At 46.0% G+C, this 19,406-nt stretch overlaps 1 protein-coding gene across 2 annotated transcripts in view; it reads right to left on the reverse strand.

Moving 5' to 3' along the window:
• Positions 1-19,406, reverse strand: part of LOC128332573 (synaptophysin-like protein 1) — a 31,808-nt gene that overhangs the window by 8,817 nt on the left and 3,585 nt on the right. The window contains exons 2-6 of one of the 2 annotated variants that reach the window (XM_053266994.1): positions 18,692-18,863; positions 18,512-18,583; positions 5,086-5,201; positions 3,661-3,868; positions 1,455-1,640 (exon numbers count right to left, since the gene is read on the reverse strand). In XM_053266994.1, coding sequence (XP_053122969.1) covers positions 1,455-1,640; positions 3,661-3,868; positions 5,086-5,201; positions 18,512-18,583; positions 18,692-18,863 — 754 coding nt within the window. The remainder of the gene's footprint in view (positions 1-1,454; positions 1,641-3,660; positions 3,869-5,085; positions 5,202-18,511; positions 18,584-18,691; positions 18,864-19,406) is intronic. The other variant, XM_053266995.1, reaches the window with a different exon arrangement.

The following is a 19,406-nucleotide window of genomic DNA, read 5'->3' on the forward strand; positions in this document are numbered from 1 at the left end:
GGTACATCAGCTGATAACCTCCAGGCTTGACTATTGCAATGTATGTAGTTTGGAAACTTCAGTTAGTTCAAAATACGGCAGCCCGGTTGTTTCTGGGGCAACCTGGAGAGACCATATTATGCCTCTTTTGAAACAGCTGCACTGGCTGCCGATATGTTTCTGGGCAAAATACTGGATGTTAACTTTAAAGCCCTGAATGGCTTAGGTCTGAGTTATCTTAGAAAGCGCCTTCTTCTGCATGATTTCCACCGCACGTTAAGGTCATCTGAGGAGGTCCGCCTTCAGTTACCACCGGGACATCTGGTGGCGACTCAGAGGCGGGCCTTCTCTGTAGCTGCTCCTGGGCTGTGGAATGCACTCCCAGCAGAAATCCGTAATCTGAATTCATTATTGGCTTTCAGGAGAGCCCTTAAAACCTATCTGTTTGGCCTGGTCCTCCAGGGTTTTTTAAATGTTTTAACTGTTAATTGGTTTTTGATTTTTTTTTATTTTAATGCAAATCGCCCTGAGCCATTTTTGGAAAAGTGATATATCAATCAAATAAATAAATCAAATCAATCAATAAATGCAGGTACCACATAATGTCTAATAATGCCACCGGCTTGTCTGGTGGCTACTTGGGGATGGGCCTTCTCCGTTGCTGCCCCGAGGCTTTGGAATGCGCTCCCTGTTGAAATAAGAGCCTCCCCATCTCTGAAAACTTTTTAAAAGCCAGTTAAAACGCATCTGTTCACCATGGCTTTTAATTAGATACTGTTCTGATAGTTTTTAAACATTGATTTAAATTTTGAATTTTTGTAATGGCTTTAACCTTTTTGTTTTGTTTTCTTTGTACTGTTTGATTGTAAACCGCCCAGACGTATGTTTTGGGTGGTATACAAATATGTCTGATAAATACAACAAACAAATTAACAGGGCTCCAGCACCGTGTAAACACCATTTACACAAGAATCTCCTGCAGCTCTAAAAACGAAAACCCACATAGGCCTCAACGCTCCAGCAGACACATATACCTAAAGTAAAGGGCATGAGAAATAAGCCAGTTCTCCCCACTCCTCCTCCAAAGAGCCGGGTAAGGATCCAAGTTTCAAGCAAGTTCAAAGAATGTGCTAGCCCCAGACACACCTCTGCAAGCTATGCTCTCAAGGACATACATATGCAGTGATAAGAACTGCAGTGCGGGATCATTTCCACCAGCATTCATTCTCCAGCAGTGGACAGCTGGGTGCTCTTGGGAAACTCACAATGGGGAGGGCAATTCAAGTCCCCGCTAGCTCAGGGTTTCTTAACCTTGGGCCCCCAGATGCTGTTGGACTCCAACTCCCATCATCCTCAGCCACAAAGGCCATGTCTGGGGACGATGGGAGTTGTAGTCCAACAAAATCTGGGGGCCCAAGGTGAAGAAACCCCACGCTAGCCGATTGCCCCCTAGCACCTAGCAAACACATACATACCACAGAGACATTCAAGGATCCCATGCTGCTGACTTCACGGAAAGTACATATTGGTGGCGTCCCTTTGCAAGGCTCAATTTCCGCTACCATGGGGCCGGTGGATGTTTTGATGTCCGTCAGGGCCTTGGCCCAAGCGGATGTGCTCACCAGCCACAAGAAAGAGACAATCACCGTGACGATGAAATCCTGCAGCAAGGAAGGAAGCACACAGACTTTTAGTGGAATCTAATCTGGGGGAATGGGGAAGGGTGCACACACAAAACTAGACTGGTCTTAGAGGCTTAACAGCACTGGCAGTATTGGCCCAAATGCTCCAGACGCCAGTTTTTAATTATCGAATGTGTATGTCGCCCCAAACCTCTGCCTCTGTTTAAGCCAGTTGCTTTCTGTAACATTCTATGTTATTTCGCTATGTAAACCGCCCTGAGCCATTTTTGGAAGGGCGGTATAGAAATCAAATTATTATTATTATTTATTATTATTATTATTATTATTATTAAGGTAAAGAGCTGTAAATGGCCCCAGATGGTCAAGCAAAATATTCTTTATCTGTGTATTCAGAGGTTACGGCATAACGATCCCAAAACAACTAGTTCCAACCCCCAAGGAGAGAACTCAGTAAGCAGGAGGGATGTCATACTCACCAGAACTCCTGTGATCCCAGTGGCAAGAAGAAGAAAGAACAATGGCACAGTAGTTAAACTGCAGGTTTACCAAGAGGCTTTACTACAAGTCCAGGGCATAAGGATACTTCGAAGCAAAGAGAGGATTTTTTAACACCCTGGACATAAATCGGGCTAGGTTCCAATACAGAGGGGGAAACCTGAATTGTGTGTGAAGAGCTCTCTGAAATATCACATGGACTTTGGGGTAAATCGAACATCATAAGAACAGCCCTGCTGGATCAGGCTCAAGGCCCATCTAGTCCAGCATCCTGTTTCCCACTGTATACCTCTGAGAGGGCCTGCCTTCTCTCCTGCTGTTGCTCCCCTGCAACTGGTATTGAGAGGCATCTTCTATAGCCACCAGACTAGTAGCCATTGATAGATCTGTGCTCCATGGCTTTGGCTAATATGTGAACGCATGAGCACCCTCCCAAAGTAAAGGTGCAGTAAAGTCATCATCTGAAAAAGCTCTTGGGGACCCAAGTTTGAGCACCCCTGATCTAATGGATTAAATATGAGGAAAGCTCTATTCTCATTCCTGCTGTGCCCTGAATTGACGGCATGGCCTTAGACAAGGCATTATTTCTCAGTTCCAGGCCCCCCCATCTGTAAAATGAATAGGAGGTTAATCTAGAGGGCTGCTAGAGAGGAAGTGGAGAAGAGGAGTTTTAAAACATTTTGCACATTAAAAGTGCACTAACTGAGCCAAGAGGCACCTTTTTAAAGTGGGGATTTTCTTTCGAGCAGGGAGAGAGCAACTGGCCCTATCCATCCCCAGCACAGCATCCCTCCAGTGGCTGTTGCTGGTATCTGCCTGATGTTGCTTTTTAGACTGTAAGCCCTTTGAGGTCAGGGAGCCATCTTTATTTCTCTCTCTATGTAAACCACTTTTGGAACTTTGGTTGAAATGCGGTATATAAATACCTGTAGTACGGTAGTAGTAGTAGTAAAATATCAATAATTAACATTAATTAAGTCGAGATTGCTGACAGTACTCCAGCTGCAGATAAACTTTTCTGCCTGAAGAAGAGTTCTGTGTTACCTGGAAGCTTGCTATCTCCCTCAGAGATTTTCCATTAAAAAGGTAAGACTCTGAATCATTTTTGTAGCTAATTTAAACATTTTTGAAAGGGAAAACATTCTATTGAACGATTCTATTTCCTTAAGAGTTGCAAAGTTCTGCTTTATAGCAGGCAAACTACGGCAGAGAAGGGTAGAAAGGAGTGATGCAGGGTTTGAGTAGCAGAAATTTGGTGAAGGTTTACTGTATTAGTATTTGCTTTCTTTTTGTTTTATTGTATTATTATCTGCTTTTACTCTGTAACCTGATTGTATTATTCTGTAGTTGTTTTATTTTATTTGGCCGTTGGCCGTAATAAAGTGGATGGATGGATATACAAGCCCATGCACTTCTCTGTCTCAGTGAGCACAGAATACACTCAGAAGAGTATTCACTTCTCAATTCCTAGCTGATAGGCAACATTCCCCCCACCCCGTCTTTGCTAAGTGCTGTAAAATGATATGGGAAGCTGCCAACTTACAATCATGGGGAGTTTGCCAGCACCCCGGTACAAGTGCAAGTAACCCAGGTACACCACCAAGGCGGCTATGCAGTAGAGGAACACAAACACAGCAAAGGTGACGAAGAACTCAGCGGAGGAGGAGAAGTCTCCCACCAGGTGGTAAGGCTCCTTCCAGGAGCTGATGTTGCATTTCTCTTCGGGTACGCCAAATGAAGCCTTGTTCAACCTTCAGACAGGATGAGAGGAAGCAAATTTTGAGAGGTCCCTTTCCAGAATCTAAGAGATCTCCCACAAATAGAAGAACCACCAAACCAACAGGAGACATTCAGCCGAGTCTGCATGTCACAGAGGATGGAGCACTGAGCGTAAACAGGTGGTACCTCACTGGGAAATGCAATGCCAAAAGGTGGCTGAGATGCTAAGTGTCCCGCTAATTTTAAATCCTACAAAAATTATTGCAACGCAAGAGGCCTTTCGTCTTGTGCCTCGAGCTGAATGGGAGGGAGGGAGGGGAGTGGATTCCACAACGGGTTCTTCCATTTGATTACAGACCCCTCCTATGCCCGCCTACCTTCTTTTCTTCAAGCAAAAGAGCCACATGTGGGACACTTCAGGGACAGAGATTGTGCTCTTTGTTATTCTTATGGTTACTGGGAAAGCAGTTGTCTGCTCTAGGCAAAGGCGCCATTTTAGGCTTCAACAGAGGGGCGCTGAAAGCTCCTCACCCCCGCCCCACCCCTAGTTGTCTTCTCCCACCAGCATTGGCAGCACTGCTCCTCTGGGTGGCTGGGTGGCAACCACAAGTTCTCTTCCAGAAGCCCCCAAGGCACAGCACAATAGCATTTCATGGCACTGCTCCCAGAAGACCTTTTTTTTGGGGGGGGGGGGATGGCACCCACCAGAGCACTACCACCACTGCTTGGAAGACCATTCTAGAAACTGCCAAAATGTCCCCCATTTCAGCACTGGAAAATGGGGCCGTGAAATGGGAGGGGGTCAGCTCATCTCAGTCTGTCATGAGCTGAACCCTTCTCAGAGGAGGAAGAGAACCATGCTTCAGTTGAGACCCCCTTCCCCCTGCAAGACCCAAAGCAATGAGAGCTTGTTACCCCTCCTCTGGCCGTCCCCTCGGAGTCATGGGGACATCAGGACTCGAGACCTCATCAGTGTTCCCTCTAACAGGGATCCCCAGATGCTGTTGACTAAAACTCCCATAATCCCCAAGCAAAAGCCATTGCAACTGGGGATTCTGGGAGTTGTAGTCAACAACATCTGGGAAGCCCTGTTAGAGGGAACAATAGACCTCATCTATGATCTGAAACGCTGGGGAAGAGACTCCCCACGCCCCGGCTTCCAAGGGGAAACGCTTGGACTGTGGGAGTACTTCAAGACCTCTCTTTCTGCCAAGGCCGCCCTGCTCCCCAGAGGGATAAATGCTCTTACCTGAATGGATAAGAAAAATTAGCCTGAAGAGTCTGGTTTAAGACCTTGCAGTTGACATTAATTGAAGTGTATCCACTGTAACCTCCACAGGTGGCAAACGCAAAGATGGAGAAAATCTACAAAGTACCAAGACCACAAAGAGAGAGAGAGGGAGGGAGAGATGGATGTATCAGTGCATTTTTTCCAGGTACATATAAGGAGGTAGCAACAACAATAAATATTTATATACTGCTTTTCAACAAAAGTTTCCAGAACAGTTTACATAGACAATCTAATTAATTAATTAATTAATTAATTAAATGGATCCCTGTCCCCAAAGGGCTGACAATCTAAAAAGTACACAGCAGGTTTGCATTCGATGGCCTTTTTATTTATTTATTATTCTTCCAAGGAGCTCAGGGTTATTTCTTTAGCCTCACAACAGCCTGGTGAGGTAAGCTGAGAGGTAAGTGACTGGCCTAAATTCATCCAGTGAGCTTCGTGGATGAATGGGGATTCAAACCCAGGTCTCCCTGGTAGTCGCTCAGACCGACCATTTCTGTATAAAGTTGCCTGAGCCCTTGGGTCAGCTTTAGAGGCCTTGCTCTTTGGCTCACCTTTAGCCAAAATCTGGTTGGAGGGTACCAAGGCCTTTTTAGTGGTGACACCAAACCTCAAGAATTCCCTCTTCGGGGAGATAAGACTAGCTTCTTCCTTAGCTATTTCTAAATGGCAACTGAAAAGCTCTTTTCCCCACAGAGCCTTTTAACTGCTTGGTGTGTGTGTCTGTGTGTTTAAACAATTGTTAGATTTTTTTTTTAAATGCTGATGCTTTTACAATAGTTTTATGATCTGGGGCATTTTGGCAAGAATGTATGTGTGTTAATGTCTTATTCCTGTTAGCTGCCCTGTGCTTGTTTATGAAGAATTGTGGAGCACAAATTGTTAAAGCAGATAAATGCAGAACTGCCTCGCCCCCTCAGTCAGAAGGCTTGGCAGGCCAGCTTGCTGCAAGAAGCCCAACCCTGCAGAACTGCAACCTCCCCTTTTCTGCATGCTGACATGATCCATCTCCGGAGAGCTGGGAAGACACGTCTTGGCCTCCAGATATCCCACAATGCATCGCCGAGCACACTGCAGGGCCCACAGGCGAAAGCCTAGCTGGAGGCACAGGAGTCAACACATCCAGAGCCGCAGGTGGCTCAATACCTGGGCAATTCGGCATAAATTCCCTCTGGAAGAATTCTCTGAGCCAATTAGTGGCCCTCGGGGAGCAGGGGGAAGGGTACTCATGTTTATCGGAGATAGATAGATATAAGTTTATTCAGTCATTGACCAGCAAATGTTTATCGGAGAGGCAATGGAGGCATCAGATGGAACGCCAGGCGATGGGGAACCCCTGGGCAGCGGGGAGGGAATGCGTGGGCCACCCGGTTCCCCCTCAACCGCTGAGCCCGTACCAGGTGAGGCCAAGGACGCCTGGACATTGTGCAAAGGGCGCTGGTCATCCCCCTCATGAGGCAGCGGTTTAAGATGGTGCACTTTCGTTTTTGACCGCTTGAATCAGGAGCCTCTCACTGAGCCTAGGGCTTTCAGTTCTGGCTCTGGTCTCCCTGCGCCGCTTTCTCTTTTTAGGAGAACTCTGACCCCCAAAATGTTAGATTTCTTCGGTGCCTTTAAAATCATCTGCTCCAAAGGCTGAGCCTGGAGAACGGGGGACATAGGAAACTTCCATATACTGAGTCAGACCATTGGTCTATCTAGCTCAGTATTGTCTTCACAGACTGGCAGCGGCTTCTCCAAGGTTGCAGGCAGGAATCTCTCAGCCCTATCTTGGAGATGCTGCCAGGGATGGAATGTGGAACCTAGATGCTCTTCTCCATCCTCTGAGGGGAATATCTTATGGTGGTCACACATTAAGTCTCCCATTCCTATGTAACCAGGGTGGACCCTGCTTAGCTAAGGGGACAAGTCATGCTTGCTACCACAAGATCAGCTCTCGATTGTGGAATGTACGAGGCGAGAACAGGAATCACATCCCTGCCCCCGTGACTTTGGTAATTTCCTTGTGCCTCTCTGAGCTTCCTCCTCAACCCAGGCTTACACAAGTATTACTCAATGCAAAGACATTACTAGGAACACTCTGCACTGAAGCTGTCCACATACAGAAGGAGGACAGCTGGCCTTGTGGTAGCAAGCACAAATTGTCCCTTTTGCCAAGCACGGCCTGCATGTGCATGGGAGACTACATGACAACACTGAGAAATTTTTCCCTTAGTAGATGGGGCCACTGCAGGGAGCATCTACACACCTGCATGTAGAAGGTTCCTTCTCTGGCATCTCCAAGATAGGGCTGAGAGAGACTCCTGCCTACAACCTTGGAGAATGAAGACGATACTGAGCTAGATGGACCAATGGTCTGACGCAGCTTCCTATGATTGTAGTATAGCCTATGTTGGGTGTTCAAACAGTGCAGGGGCTTCCACACTTTTTGACAACTGTACCTCCTTCTACCTCAAAGCTTCAGGTCCGGCACCTCATATTAAGTAGCCAGGAATTGTGACCCCCAGAAGGAAATCTTGCCAAAGTTGCTGGGAAATAAAATACAAGCTACGTGAATTTGTCCTGGAATCTTGCAAAGGACAAAACAAAAAGCTGATATTTGGTGCATCGTGCATAGTCCAACACGTTCTGATGAGGCAAAAGAGATGTAATTTTAAACCACACTTCAAAAAATCCTCAAAATCCAGTGCATCTAACTTGTAACCGTGGCCAGCATTTTGTGAAGAGCAAGATGATGCATAACTACAGTTGGGTTACGCAAGTTACCAAACATCCTCAAACGGAGAGGGATAGATATGCAGTTGTATCCAGGAATGTATATATGCTAGTAGAATGCAAGTATATATTTGTCATTTTATAAATATGAAGAGATTTTGTATGGCATTCAGTTAGGCCCTTACAATAATTTTGCTGCTTTAGAGAGTATACAGACACGTTTTTTGAGAGCTCTTTTTTGGAACACCGAGATGTCCTGCCAATGTGGTTATACGCATGGAGGCGGGACTACTAAGGGCCAGCTTCAAATTATTTATTATTGGCTAAAAATACATCTGCGACTGGTAGGGCTAATTCCCATGTTTCTCTTGGTGGATCCACAGCCGGCCTGGTGCCTAACAGTGATCAATAAACCTTTTTCTATGGGATTATCCCCTGAGCTGTTATTGGAACTGAACTTGAGTGCTAAGAAAAAGTAGTCCGCCAGAGATTAGAAGACATTGAGATTCAAAATGATTGGGCTTGTTTGCCCAAGTTTTATAAAGTTTTAAGGACCAGGGTTGGTCTTTCTCCTGCTTCATATCTGTACAATACAACTTTTAGCAAGTTTCGATGGGCTCTTTCAAGAGCCAGATTCAATGCTCTTCCATCTGCCTTATTGACTGGGAGATTTCAACATCTTCCCTTGGAGGCTCGACTGTGTCATTGTGATTCTGGTGAAGTTAAAGCAGTAGCTCATATTTTATTATATCGTAAATTTTATCGGGAGTTCAGACATCATTTAATTTCTCCTATACGGTCCAGATTGCCAGGCCAATCTGATGATCATTTAGTGAAGTGTCTACTTTCAGATAGAGTCTCCTCTGTCTCTAATACAGTAGCAAAGTTTTGTTATATTGTTATATTTTGTTACATTTAGAGTACGCACTTCCCCGACTGTTATGAAGGAAAGTTAAATTGTGTATGTGTTGTATATTTGTGTTATGGTTTGGTCAGTGACCGTAAATAATAAACTGAACTGAACTGTGCCTCCGTTTTTCCCGTACAAGTTTCCTCATTTGCCCAAAATGTATATTAATTTTTTCCTTAAAACAGCAACACTATAAAAGTTTTCTTGATGCCATAAATAGATTGTGATCTGATTTGGCAGGTGTTTTTAACCTATTTATGCAGTTAAAAAAAAAACACTTCCACCTTATTAGTTTCCCCTCACCGCATCTCAAGCTCTTCAAGTAGCCAAGAAGAGATTTGCAAATAGAAACTTTCCCACTGAAAAATAAAGTAGGGAAACATTTTCTGGAAAATGTTCTAGCTCACATCTCTGCATGCAATACATATCCCCATCCTCACTACTTTTCTGCCCATTTATCTGATGAAGAAGGGTAAATACCTGTGAAAACTCATTGCCACAATATGCCAGAGATGGAGGTTTTGGGTGGCATACAAATTCAATAAATGATTCATTCACTCTGAATGCAGGTGTGCACACACTGCCTTGATACTGCCGCCCAGAACAACGCTCCTTCTGCACAGAGCTGAAAAAAATTAGAAGGGAACACTGCTCCCTGGTGCCTGCGCATACAGGACACAACGCTGGGGAGTGCATGCTTGCAGCAAGCACACACTAAAGCTTTTACACACGCCTGCAAAACGGTTTGCAAGGGGGTGCAAAAATGGTAAGCAAGAAATCATTTGTACCTGTGTGTTGCCAGAGCTCCTTGAAGGCCAAGGACGGAAGGCGAGCCCATCTCAGCCCCTCACTCTTTTCTCATATTTTGGGGGTGGAAGAGGAGTGCAAAGACATGCTGTGCTCCCCACCACCTCCCAAAGTCCCTCAAATATTGCTGCATAGAGCAGAAGGCACCACCATGCCCCTTTAATTATAACTGTTGTAAGCACAACCAGGAGAGCTGGTCTTGTGGTAAAGTAAAGTGTGCCGTTGAGTCGGTGTCAACTCCTGGTGCCCACAGAGCCCTGTGGTTGTCTTTGGTAGAATACAGGAGGGGTTGACCATTGCCATCTCCCATGTAGTATGAGATGATGCCTTTCAGCATCTTCCCACATCACTGCTGCGCGATATAGGTGTTTCCCATAGTCTGGGAAACATAACAGCAGGGATTCAAACTTGCTAAGCAGGGTCCACACTGGTTGCACTTGAATGGGAGACTACATGTGAGCACTGCAAGAAATTCCCCTCAGGGGATGGGGCCACTCTGGGAAAGAGCATCTAGGTTCCAGGTTCCCTCCCTGGCAGTATCTCCAAGATAGGGCTGAGGGAGACTCCTGCCTGCAACCTTGAAGAAGTTGCTGCCAGTCTGTGTATTTATTTATTTAAACATATTTTTATACCACCCAAAACCTACATCTCTGTCACAGTATTGCATAGTGTTGTTTACACAGTGTAGACAATATTAAGCTAGATGCAGAGGTGCACCAAGGTAATTTTGGAGCCTGGACCTAAAGGCCTTTGGAGACCCACCCACCCCTACTGCAAGTTAAGCATCATTTTTAACACACAGGTTCTTGAGGGCACAAACCATACCACCCAGGAAAGACTAAAGACGATTTTGGGGCACCCAGAGGGTGTGGAGGCCCTGGACTTCGGTCCCAAAGTCCCAGGGTAAGAGCTCCTCTGGTTAGATGGACCATTGGTTTGACTCAGTATATTGTAGCTGCCTATGTTCCTATGATGCAGGCCAGGCCTGCTCAACTTCACCCCCCCCCCCCGCTATTTTTGGACCACAACTCCCATAATCCCCAGCCACAGTGGCCAACAACCAAGGATTATGGGAGTTGTAGGCCAACATCTGCAGGAGGGCCAAAGTTGAGCAGCCCTGATATAGACAAATGCCACACTGGATTTATAAACACCAGTGGTATTCCATTGCTGGTGTAACTCTGGAATCTGATACCTTAAGGCAGAATTCAAAATTGCTCCAATTCCTGCACCGAGAGGACAGGCATAAACAGGACTATTTCCCCCTCTCAATGTGGCATGCTTGAAATTCCACATGGAATGCTGAGAATGTTCACTTCCATTAAACGGAAAAAAGAAGGTAAGCCCTGAAGAAGCTGGGTGTTTAACCATCTAGGGCACAACAAGACTTCAGCAAGGTTCTCGCCCAGTATCTCACCCATCACTTGTATCCTTCCCAGCAGGAAACGGTTCTTATCTATGTATCTCCAGGTTCCCATTCTTCTCTCCTGAACTCCTTCTACTTCTAATGAAACAGCCAACTCGTGCATCTCAAACCTCAAGAAATGAGAGTCTCCATCAGAGACTAAAGAATTTGAATTTGTAGGTGTGGGACACCCGAGATAAGACAGGAACTCGAATTCCTTCCACTGAGTATTGCTTGTGCAGTGGACTGGACAGAATCAGGTTTTCAAACACCAGTAAAAAAAAAAATTCTAATCTGTGCAGTGCTTGAAAACACAATAAAGTTCTCAGATGTCTGCATCAAATTATTTCCCATGCCTGAGAAGCCTGGTGCTCCCTGGAAACAGATCTCCCGGACATGCCGAGCAAAAAAGCCACTTTGCAGAGGAACAAAAAGAAAGTCTTATAATTCCTCAGCAGAGCCATTTCTTTGTGGGTTTACAGGTGCTCACGCCACCTACTGTTCTGAAATCCAAAAATGGAGGCTTTCCAGCAAACTGTGAAAGCAACAAAATGAGGGCAGGTTAGTCCTGGTCTTTCTCTAGGGTGTGGCACTTCCGTGAGAAGCAGCAAGAATACACGTTGCATCTGTAGAGCGGATCTTGGAATTATACCAGCAGTTATTTACACGTAGTGATTTGGGTGAAATGGGTAATCTAATGGAAGGTGCTCAAATCTCCTCCTGGATTCATCTGGGAATCAGACACACAACAGGGCCTCTTGGTTTACCTCCCTGCAAAAATGATCAAAGCAGCACCCTTTTTGCTTGATTCTCTTTACTGAGAATTGGTGATTCTGAATTGGTGATTCTCTTTACTGAGCAGGGGGAGAGCAACTGGCCCTGTCCATCCCCAGCACAGCATCCCTCCAGTGGCTGTTGCAGGTGTCTCTTACGTTTCTTTTTGTAGATTGCGAGACCTTTGGGAACAGGGAGCCATTTTATTTATTTATATCTATGTAAGCCACCTAATGGCACAGCGGAAAAATGTTCGACTAACAAGCAGAAGGTTGCCGGTTCGAATCCCTGCTATTACTATATCGGGCAGCAGCGATATAGGAAGATGCTGAAAGGCATCATCTCATGCTGCGCGGGAGGAGGCAATGGTTAACCCCTCCTGTATTCTACCAAAAGAAAACCACAGGGCTCTGTGGGCGCCAGGAGTCAAAAGTGACTTGACAGCACACTTTACCTTTAAACCGCTTTGGGAACTTTTTTTTTTAGAAGTGGTATATAAATATTCGGCATTGTCCCCAGTCTACAACACAACCACAACTTAATGCAGAGAAATCAGGTTTCTATCTTCCCATCTCAGCTGTCCCATACACGAATTTTTCCTTCCTGATGCTTAGCTCCAAGAAAAAGTCATTAAGTGCATATCTTTATTGCCCATGAAAAAAGTTGAGGAAGTTTCCTGAAACATATAATTCAAAGGGTACCATGTGGCTGTCAGAGGAAGGCAAAGCCAGAAGGACAAGGGTGTCCACTAGGCTTTTTCTCCTGCTGAAAAGGGTCACGTGCAACACGTGGATAGAGATGGAGGAGAAAAACAAGTGTAGCCTGGGGATTCTAGCTTCAGGAAAAACGTGGGCACCAATACAATTTATATGAGCCTCCAAGTCTGGAACCAAAGATTTGCCTTGAGTCAGAGGCAGATTAAGGCATAGGCAGAGGAGGCATCTGCCTATGGCAGCAAAATTTGAGGAGTTGCCACGCCTCAAATTTTGCGGGGTGCCTCTGCGGGCTGCGATAGCTGTGAGGACGGGGGATGTGAGAGGAAATCCCCCTTTTTGTTTATGAAATCTGCCGCTGTTGCAGAGGGATGTTACACTGTCAGTGGCTAACTGCAGGGAGGGTGGAGGGGGGCGTGGAGGGAAGTGTACCCCACCTTTACCATTTCAAGTGCCACCCATGATTTTTCCCAGAGGCAGCCCCTCCCCTTCAGTAACATCCGTCCCGTCCTTGCAAAGGGGGCGTGAGCAAGCAAACACACACACACACACACACCCCTCTCCCATGGCGGCAAAGAGGTTAATCTGACCCTTTAGTATAGACCAGGCATCCCCAAACTGCAGCCCTCCCGATGGTGCTGAACTACAACTTCCAGCATACCCAGCCACAAAAAAAAAATTGTGTCTAGGGATGCTGGGAGTTGTAGTTCAGCAACATCTGGAGGGCCGCAGTTTGGGGACACCTGGTATAGACTTTTAAAGCCCTATACCAGGGGGCGGCAACATGAGGCTCTCCAGCGGCAAAACCATAGCTGGGCAAGAAGAGATTTCTTGAAGTCCAACAGTTGGAGAGCCGCAGGTCACCCACCCCTGCCCTATATGGTCTGGGAGGATTCAGCCTGTAAGAGATTCTCATATTTGAAAAATCCTTCCTATAAGTTAAGGCAGGGCTACAGAAATCTACTAGCCTACTAGTCTGTGACGAGTGAAAAATGATGCCCGACGAGTGAAAAAGGTACTGATGAACAATGAACATAGCTTGGGGAGTAAAATATTTTGTCTGGCTGATGAAACTGGGACAAAATTTCTTCAGCCCTGGGTTAAGGGAAATCAAGGGGTTCAGAAGCCTAGGTTCTTGTTCAAGTCTGGGCTGCTCAAGGACCAATTGGACCCAAGGAAACAGACCACATACAGGAGAACCTCGTTATTCACGGAACTGCTATTCACAGTTCTGCATATCCGCAGGGTGTCTCATTGATACCCTCTTTCTTTATCAATGGATATGAAGGGGTTGAATCCCATGTGTCTGCAGTTCCTAGAGGGCTGAAAGTGACTGCTGAGGGGGGCGGGGTCACCTCCACCTGCCATTTTGTTTCACAGAGCCCAGGAAGAGGCAGGAGGAGCCATTTTGTGGCTCATTAAATAAATAAAAAACACGGACTTTCCCCCACAATTTTTTGCAATTTTCAGGGGCATTTCACTCTTTGGAGGGCATTTCTGGGCACATTGGGTGCCTGCAGAGCACACCACAGTGAGTTTTGGGTCATTTGGGGGCTGTTTTGCCACTTTAAATCCCCCCTACTTTCCCCATAGCGCTAATTTTATTTATTTATTTAACATTTATATCCCATTCTTCCTCCAAGGGCCCAGAGCGGTGTACTACGTACTATACATACATAATGCCTCATTACTCAAGGCAGTAGGCAAGGAACAGACCTTGCCCCCCGCAAGTAATGAGGTTCTCCTGTAATTAAATAATTCAAAGTTGATTCTCACCAAACCTTGAGCAATCTTGTGGTTACAATCATGTCTGAGCGGGAAACTCATGCACAAAGCTGCACCGTCTGTTCTTGGAGCTCGGTGGCAAGCCCATCCTCCAGTAATGTCGACATCTTCCGCTCTACTTGTGATTCCGAACCTGACATCTGTAACCAACTTCAAATCTTGGTTACAGATGTCAAGTTCAGAACTCTAAGTAGGGCGGAATAAAATATTCAGGCACTGATGGGTTCAGATGATATGGCCAATATCATCTCCACCCAACACCCTGAACTAGCAATTTGGCTTTTGCATGTCATCTGAAACTGTGAACCCATGTTCCCGGTAACAGGAATTCCCAGATGGCCAATGGCCAAAGCCCATTGCAGCTGGGGATGCTGGGAGTTGTAGTCAACATCTGAAAATCCCTGTTTTAAATCCTTTAAAATTTGGATCTGATTTTAAAAGAAATATATTTTTAAATTCTTTTGTATTGTATTTTCTTTCTCCTACTTTTTTGGTCTGTTAAGATTTAATGTGTTGTATGTTTTTAATCTCATGTTTTAATGTTGTGTTGTAAGCCACCCAGAGAACAATTCGTTGTGGGGTGGCTAACAAAGATAGCGAACAACAAATAAAAATATGCTGTGAACAGGAATAGTGAGGATTTCGGGGCGGGGCAGCATTCAATACATGGTAGACAGAATTAAATGTTGAGTTGATTGTTTTTCTCCTTTTCTGTTTAGATAATTCTTTTTAAAGTCAATGTGTTTATCTTGAAAATGCCATTTCCCCCATTGCATTCAGCACTAGATATCCAATATCTCTTGCTGCAGGCTGGTCATGAGATCTTTGGACCAGAAGGCCTCCTTGGCAACTGGCAGTGGACAGGAAATCCCAGCAGGTAGCCCAGGAAGCAGATGGACTACCAGAAAAAAAAATGTACAGATTGTCAGCCAGGAGAAAGCTCCCATACTGGAAGCTTTCTCCTGGGCTGCTTAGTACACAACTGCAACAGGTTACACATTCTTCATTCCTGCACCCTGCTCAAACACTTTGCTGGGTGGGAACTCAGAAGAGGAACATTAAAATCAAAGAGAACCAAACTGAAGTGTAGTACACTGAAAGAGCTGTTCTCGTCACCAATAACCAATACAGTGTTTCCTCAGGCTTCATGAAATGAAGCCTACTACCAAAAAAAAACCTTGAGAACTTCCATTCTCCATGCAGAAGTGGGGGGAAACCATCCTCCCTTGTGCCAGCCTGCCTCAGTACTTGAAACCTTGCATCGTTTATTTCAGTTAGGTCTTTACACACTTTATGTTTACATAAGACCTTCTGTTTTAAATGGAACTATTTTGGCTGGAAAGTTCTTTCAGTTTCCTTTCCACCGGAGGTTCGGTTCTGCGTACAAAAATGAACCTCACGTGGAAAGGAAACTGAAATAACTTTCTAAGCAAGGTATTCTATGTTTTTAATGGTCTTAGTTGATTTTAAGGTTTTAGTGTGATTTTGTGGAATTCTATTGAATTGACTTTTGTAAACCGCCTTGGGATGAGCTTTATGGAAGGTGGCTTATAAAATGAACAATAAATAAAATTTGTGTTTGCACCATGGTCCAATTTAAGCAGAAACCAATTTAAGTGAAAATGCTCTGTCTGCAACCTCAAGGAAAGGAGCTTACAGTAGCCAAGGGCTCAAAACTCCTCTCCTCTAGTTGTCACTGCCAACATACAATTCTGGGAAATTCTGAGACTTGAACATCAGAAGCCCTATTAACAATAATAAGACACGCAAAACTATTTGCAAACACATCCAAATCACCTGATAGCATTCCAGGCACCCCAAACCCACTTGCCACTTGAGAAATATTGGTGTGGGATGTTTAAAAACAAAAAAGTGAGGTGGCAAAGAGCCTCTATGCAAGTCACAGGAGAGACCTTGTGTGTACCCTGATCTTGCTGCCAACAGTCTTTACAGCTGAGGATTGAGGCCTTCTCCCCCACCCCCTTTTCTTTTTTGCTAGCTTCTAGCTTGGGCTTTTAGAAATGGTTTTAAATTTGGGGGGGAGGGTGTACATGTATACATAAACGCTTTTATATTTGGTGCCTAGTGTGCTTACAAGCTGTTAAGGTGGCTCAGAAATGTTATAAATACATATTCAAAAGAGTACGTGTAGTCCTGCAGGACTGTGTCAGTGGGGGAAAGAATGATTGAATGCTCCTTCCTCTTAAAAACAAAAGACACCCTCCTAATCCACAGAAAACTATGATAGCAAGCAGAAAGGTTGTAACTTAAACCTTCTTCTCCTCAACAAGCTAGTTTTCTATGCACAGGGATTCTTTTAAAACACGGAGAAGCATTCAAACATGGAATTGTATGGTGTAGTGGTTAGAGTGCTGGACTAGGACCGGGGAGACCCGAGTTCAAATCCCCATTCAGCCATGAGACTAGCTGGGTGACTCTGGGCCAGTCACTTCTCTCTCAGCCTAACCTACTTCACAGGGTTGTTGTGAGGAGAAACTTAAGTATGCAGTACACCTCTCTGGGCTCCTTAGAGGAAGAGCGGGATATAGAATGTAAAATAAATGAAAAATATAATATTTTTTTTTTGCAGGAATGTACTAATCAGAATGCAGGTATGGGAGCTGCATAGTTGCTCCCTCATGTTAAAAACACAGAGCCGCAATCCCAAAGCACTATATATTGTGTGGTTCTCTCTGAATGTATCGAATTCCTAGAATAAGAGAACTGGGAAGGGCCTAATTCCAGCAAGTCAACCTTCCACCATCACAAAATAAGAGCAGCTGTGCAAGAATATTTCAGTGCAGGAATCCAGAACCGTGGGTCCCCAGGTGTTGTTGGACTACAACTCCCATCATCCTCAGACACAATGGTCAAAGGCCATATAATCCAACAACATCTAGGATCCCAAGGCCAGAAGCCCCTGCTGTGTCTCCAAGTAGGGCTGATTGGAAAAACTCCTGCCAAAAACCTTGGAAAGCCACTACCAGACTGTGCAGACCATACTGAACTAGATGGACCAAGGGTCTGACTCAGTATAAGGCAGCTTCCTAGTGTGACAGTTTGGGAACTAGTACATGCAATGGTGCAGCGGCGAAGTAATTTGCCTAGGGAACAAGAGGTTGCCAGTTTGAATCTCCGCTGGTATGTTTCCCAGACTATGGGAAACACCTATATTGGGCAGCAGCGATGTAGGAAGATGCTGAAAGGCATCATCTCATACTGCGTGGGAGATGGCAATGGTAAACCCCTCCTGTATTTTACCAAAGACAACCACAGGGCTCTGTGGTCACCAGGAATCGACACTAACTCAACCACACAACTTTACCTGCAACACATCAGAACTATCCTCCAAATGTCTTCAGCAAGTAAGTAAGTATTCACACAAAATATCAACCAACCACACGTCCCTTAGAAGGGCTTCAACCCGGCCAGGCCAGTCACTCGGTTCCATTTTCCTGTACTGTTTCCTTTCGAGCAAGAATAATCCTCAGCCAGTCTGCACAGCAATTATAAAAGCTGACTTAAGATCAAAATTTGCCTTGTGTACAGCATGCTCTGCTGATCTCTGCCACATGCTCCGCTGAGACAGTCCCCTATTCCAGGAAGTCTACGCTGAGTAAACTCACTGAAGTTTTTTAAAAAAATCTGTAGGCAGGCCTACCTGTGTGTATGTGTGTGCGCACACACACAGAGGGTACAAAGTGGCAATTCTCATTAATGGACCACAACCAGAAGGTGACGTGTATTAATGCATCTGGACTAATAATAATAATAATAATAATAATAATAATAATAATAATAATAATAATAATACTTTGTTTGTTAGCACCCCATAACAAATTGTTCTTTGCACGATTTCTTTGGAAGCAAAGCCAACAAACATCTCCACCCTGCAAGAAATATGTATGCAAGGGGGAGACACCGCCTAGAATAGAACTATGGGGCGGGCGGGGGAAGGGGCACTGCACATCTAAACAAGCCTCAAAGGGCAGGCCGGAGGCCACGCCTGTATTTTTCCCGACCGAGCTACCGGACCGAGGACAGGAAAAAACAGCCCCCGAGTGTCAGGGGCTTGATGCAAGCGCCTGGCCCCTCTCCGCGGGGAGATTGGGTGGACCTCACCGAGGGAGGACGGCGATCGGCCCGGACGCAGCGCACCAGGGGGCCCCGATCCCACCACCAGGGGCCACTCCGGCCCGGCTCCAGCGGCGCCCCGAGCCTCGCCTCGCTTGGAGGCGCGGCGCCCTCCCCAGGCAGCCCCCAGGCGCCACTCACCCATTGCAGGATCTTGATGAAGCCCAGCGGCTCCTTGGCAGGTCCCAAGTCGAAATGCAGCCCGGACATTTTCTGCAGAGAGAAAAAGAGCGAAGGGGAGGAGGCGGCTCTTGCACCCGGAGGGAGGAGCGGGCGGGAAGAGAAGGGCGGTCACGACCCGTGGGGCCGCCAGCCTCCTACCTGACTCAGTCGCTCCATGCTGCGCTCTGCCTGCCTCTCCTCGCACACCCCGCCCCGAGAGAGCTGAGCTCCGTCGTGGCCAGCGCCAGTGGCGCCACCCACCTCTCCGCGTGGTGCGGCGATCGACGCCCACCCTTCTCTGGGAGATGCCCTTACCCGGCGGCGGGGGCTGCTAAAATAAGGATTTAGATTACTTTAAGCAGCTGCTAGTGCTTTCCTGCATTCCAGCCCCCCCGCGCCCTGCCCAAGTCTAATGTTTTATTGCAGCAGCAACAAATTGTCTGGGGAAGAAGAGAAGCACGTGGCTGTTGGATGTTACTACTTGCCCTTTGTAATCTGGTAGTGCTCAAGATTGCCTGGGGCAGATGGAGGTGGAGGGGTGGAGACTGTGCCGTTCCGGGTTTCAGGTGGGAGAAGCAAGCCATGATGGTGCCTGCAAACATACAGTTCCGGCAACAACGGAACACACACCAAAAAATCAAAATCAAAACCTCTAGCACAGGGTGAGAGGTTCTAACTCAAGCCTAACTCCTGGTGCACTAGTCCCCCGCCCCTTTATTTTCAGGAAGGTTTGTTTTTGTTTTTAAATGGAGGGAAAATGAGATCTTTCTAAATATAAATATGAGCAGGTCCTCATGGGCGCACGTCCCTTAATGGTCAGAATGGGACCATGAGTGTCAAACGCACCATATATGTGGGGTGTGTGTGTGTATAG

This window comes from Hemicordylus capensis, chromosome 7 (genome assembly GCF_027244095.1).
Source record: "Hemicordylus capensis ecotype Gifberg chromosome 7, rHemCap1.1.pri, whole genome shotgun sequence".
NCBI lineage: Eukaryota > Metazoa > Chordata > Lepidosauria > Squamata > Cordylidae > Hemicordylus > Hemicordylus capensis.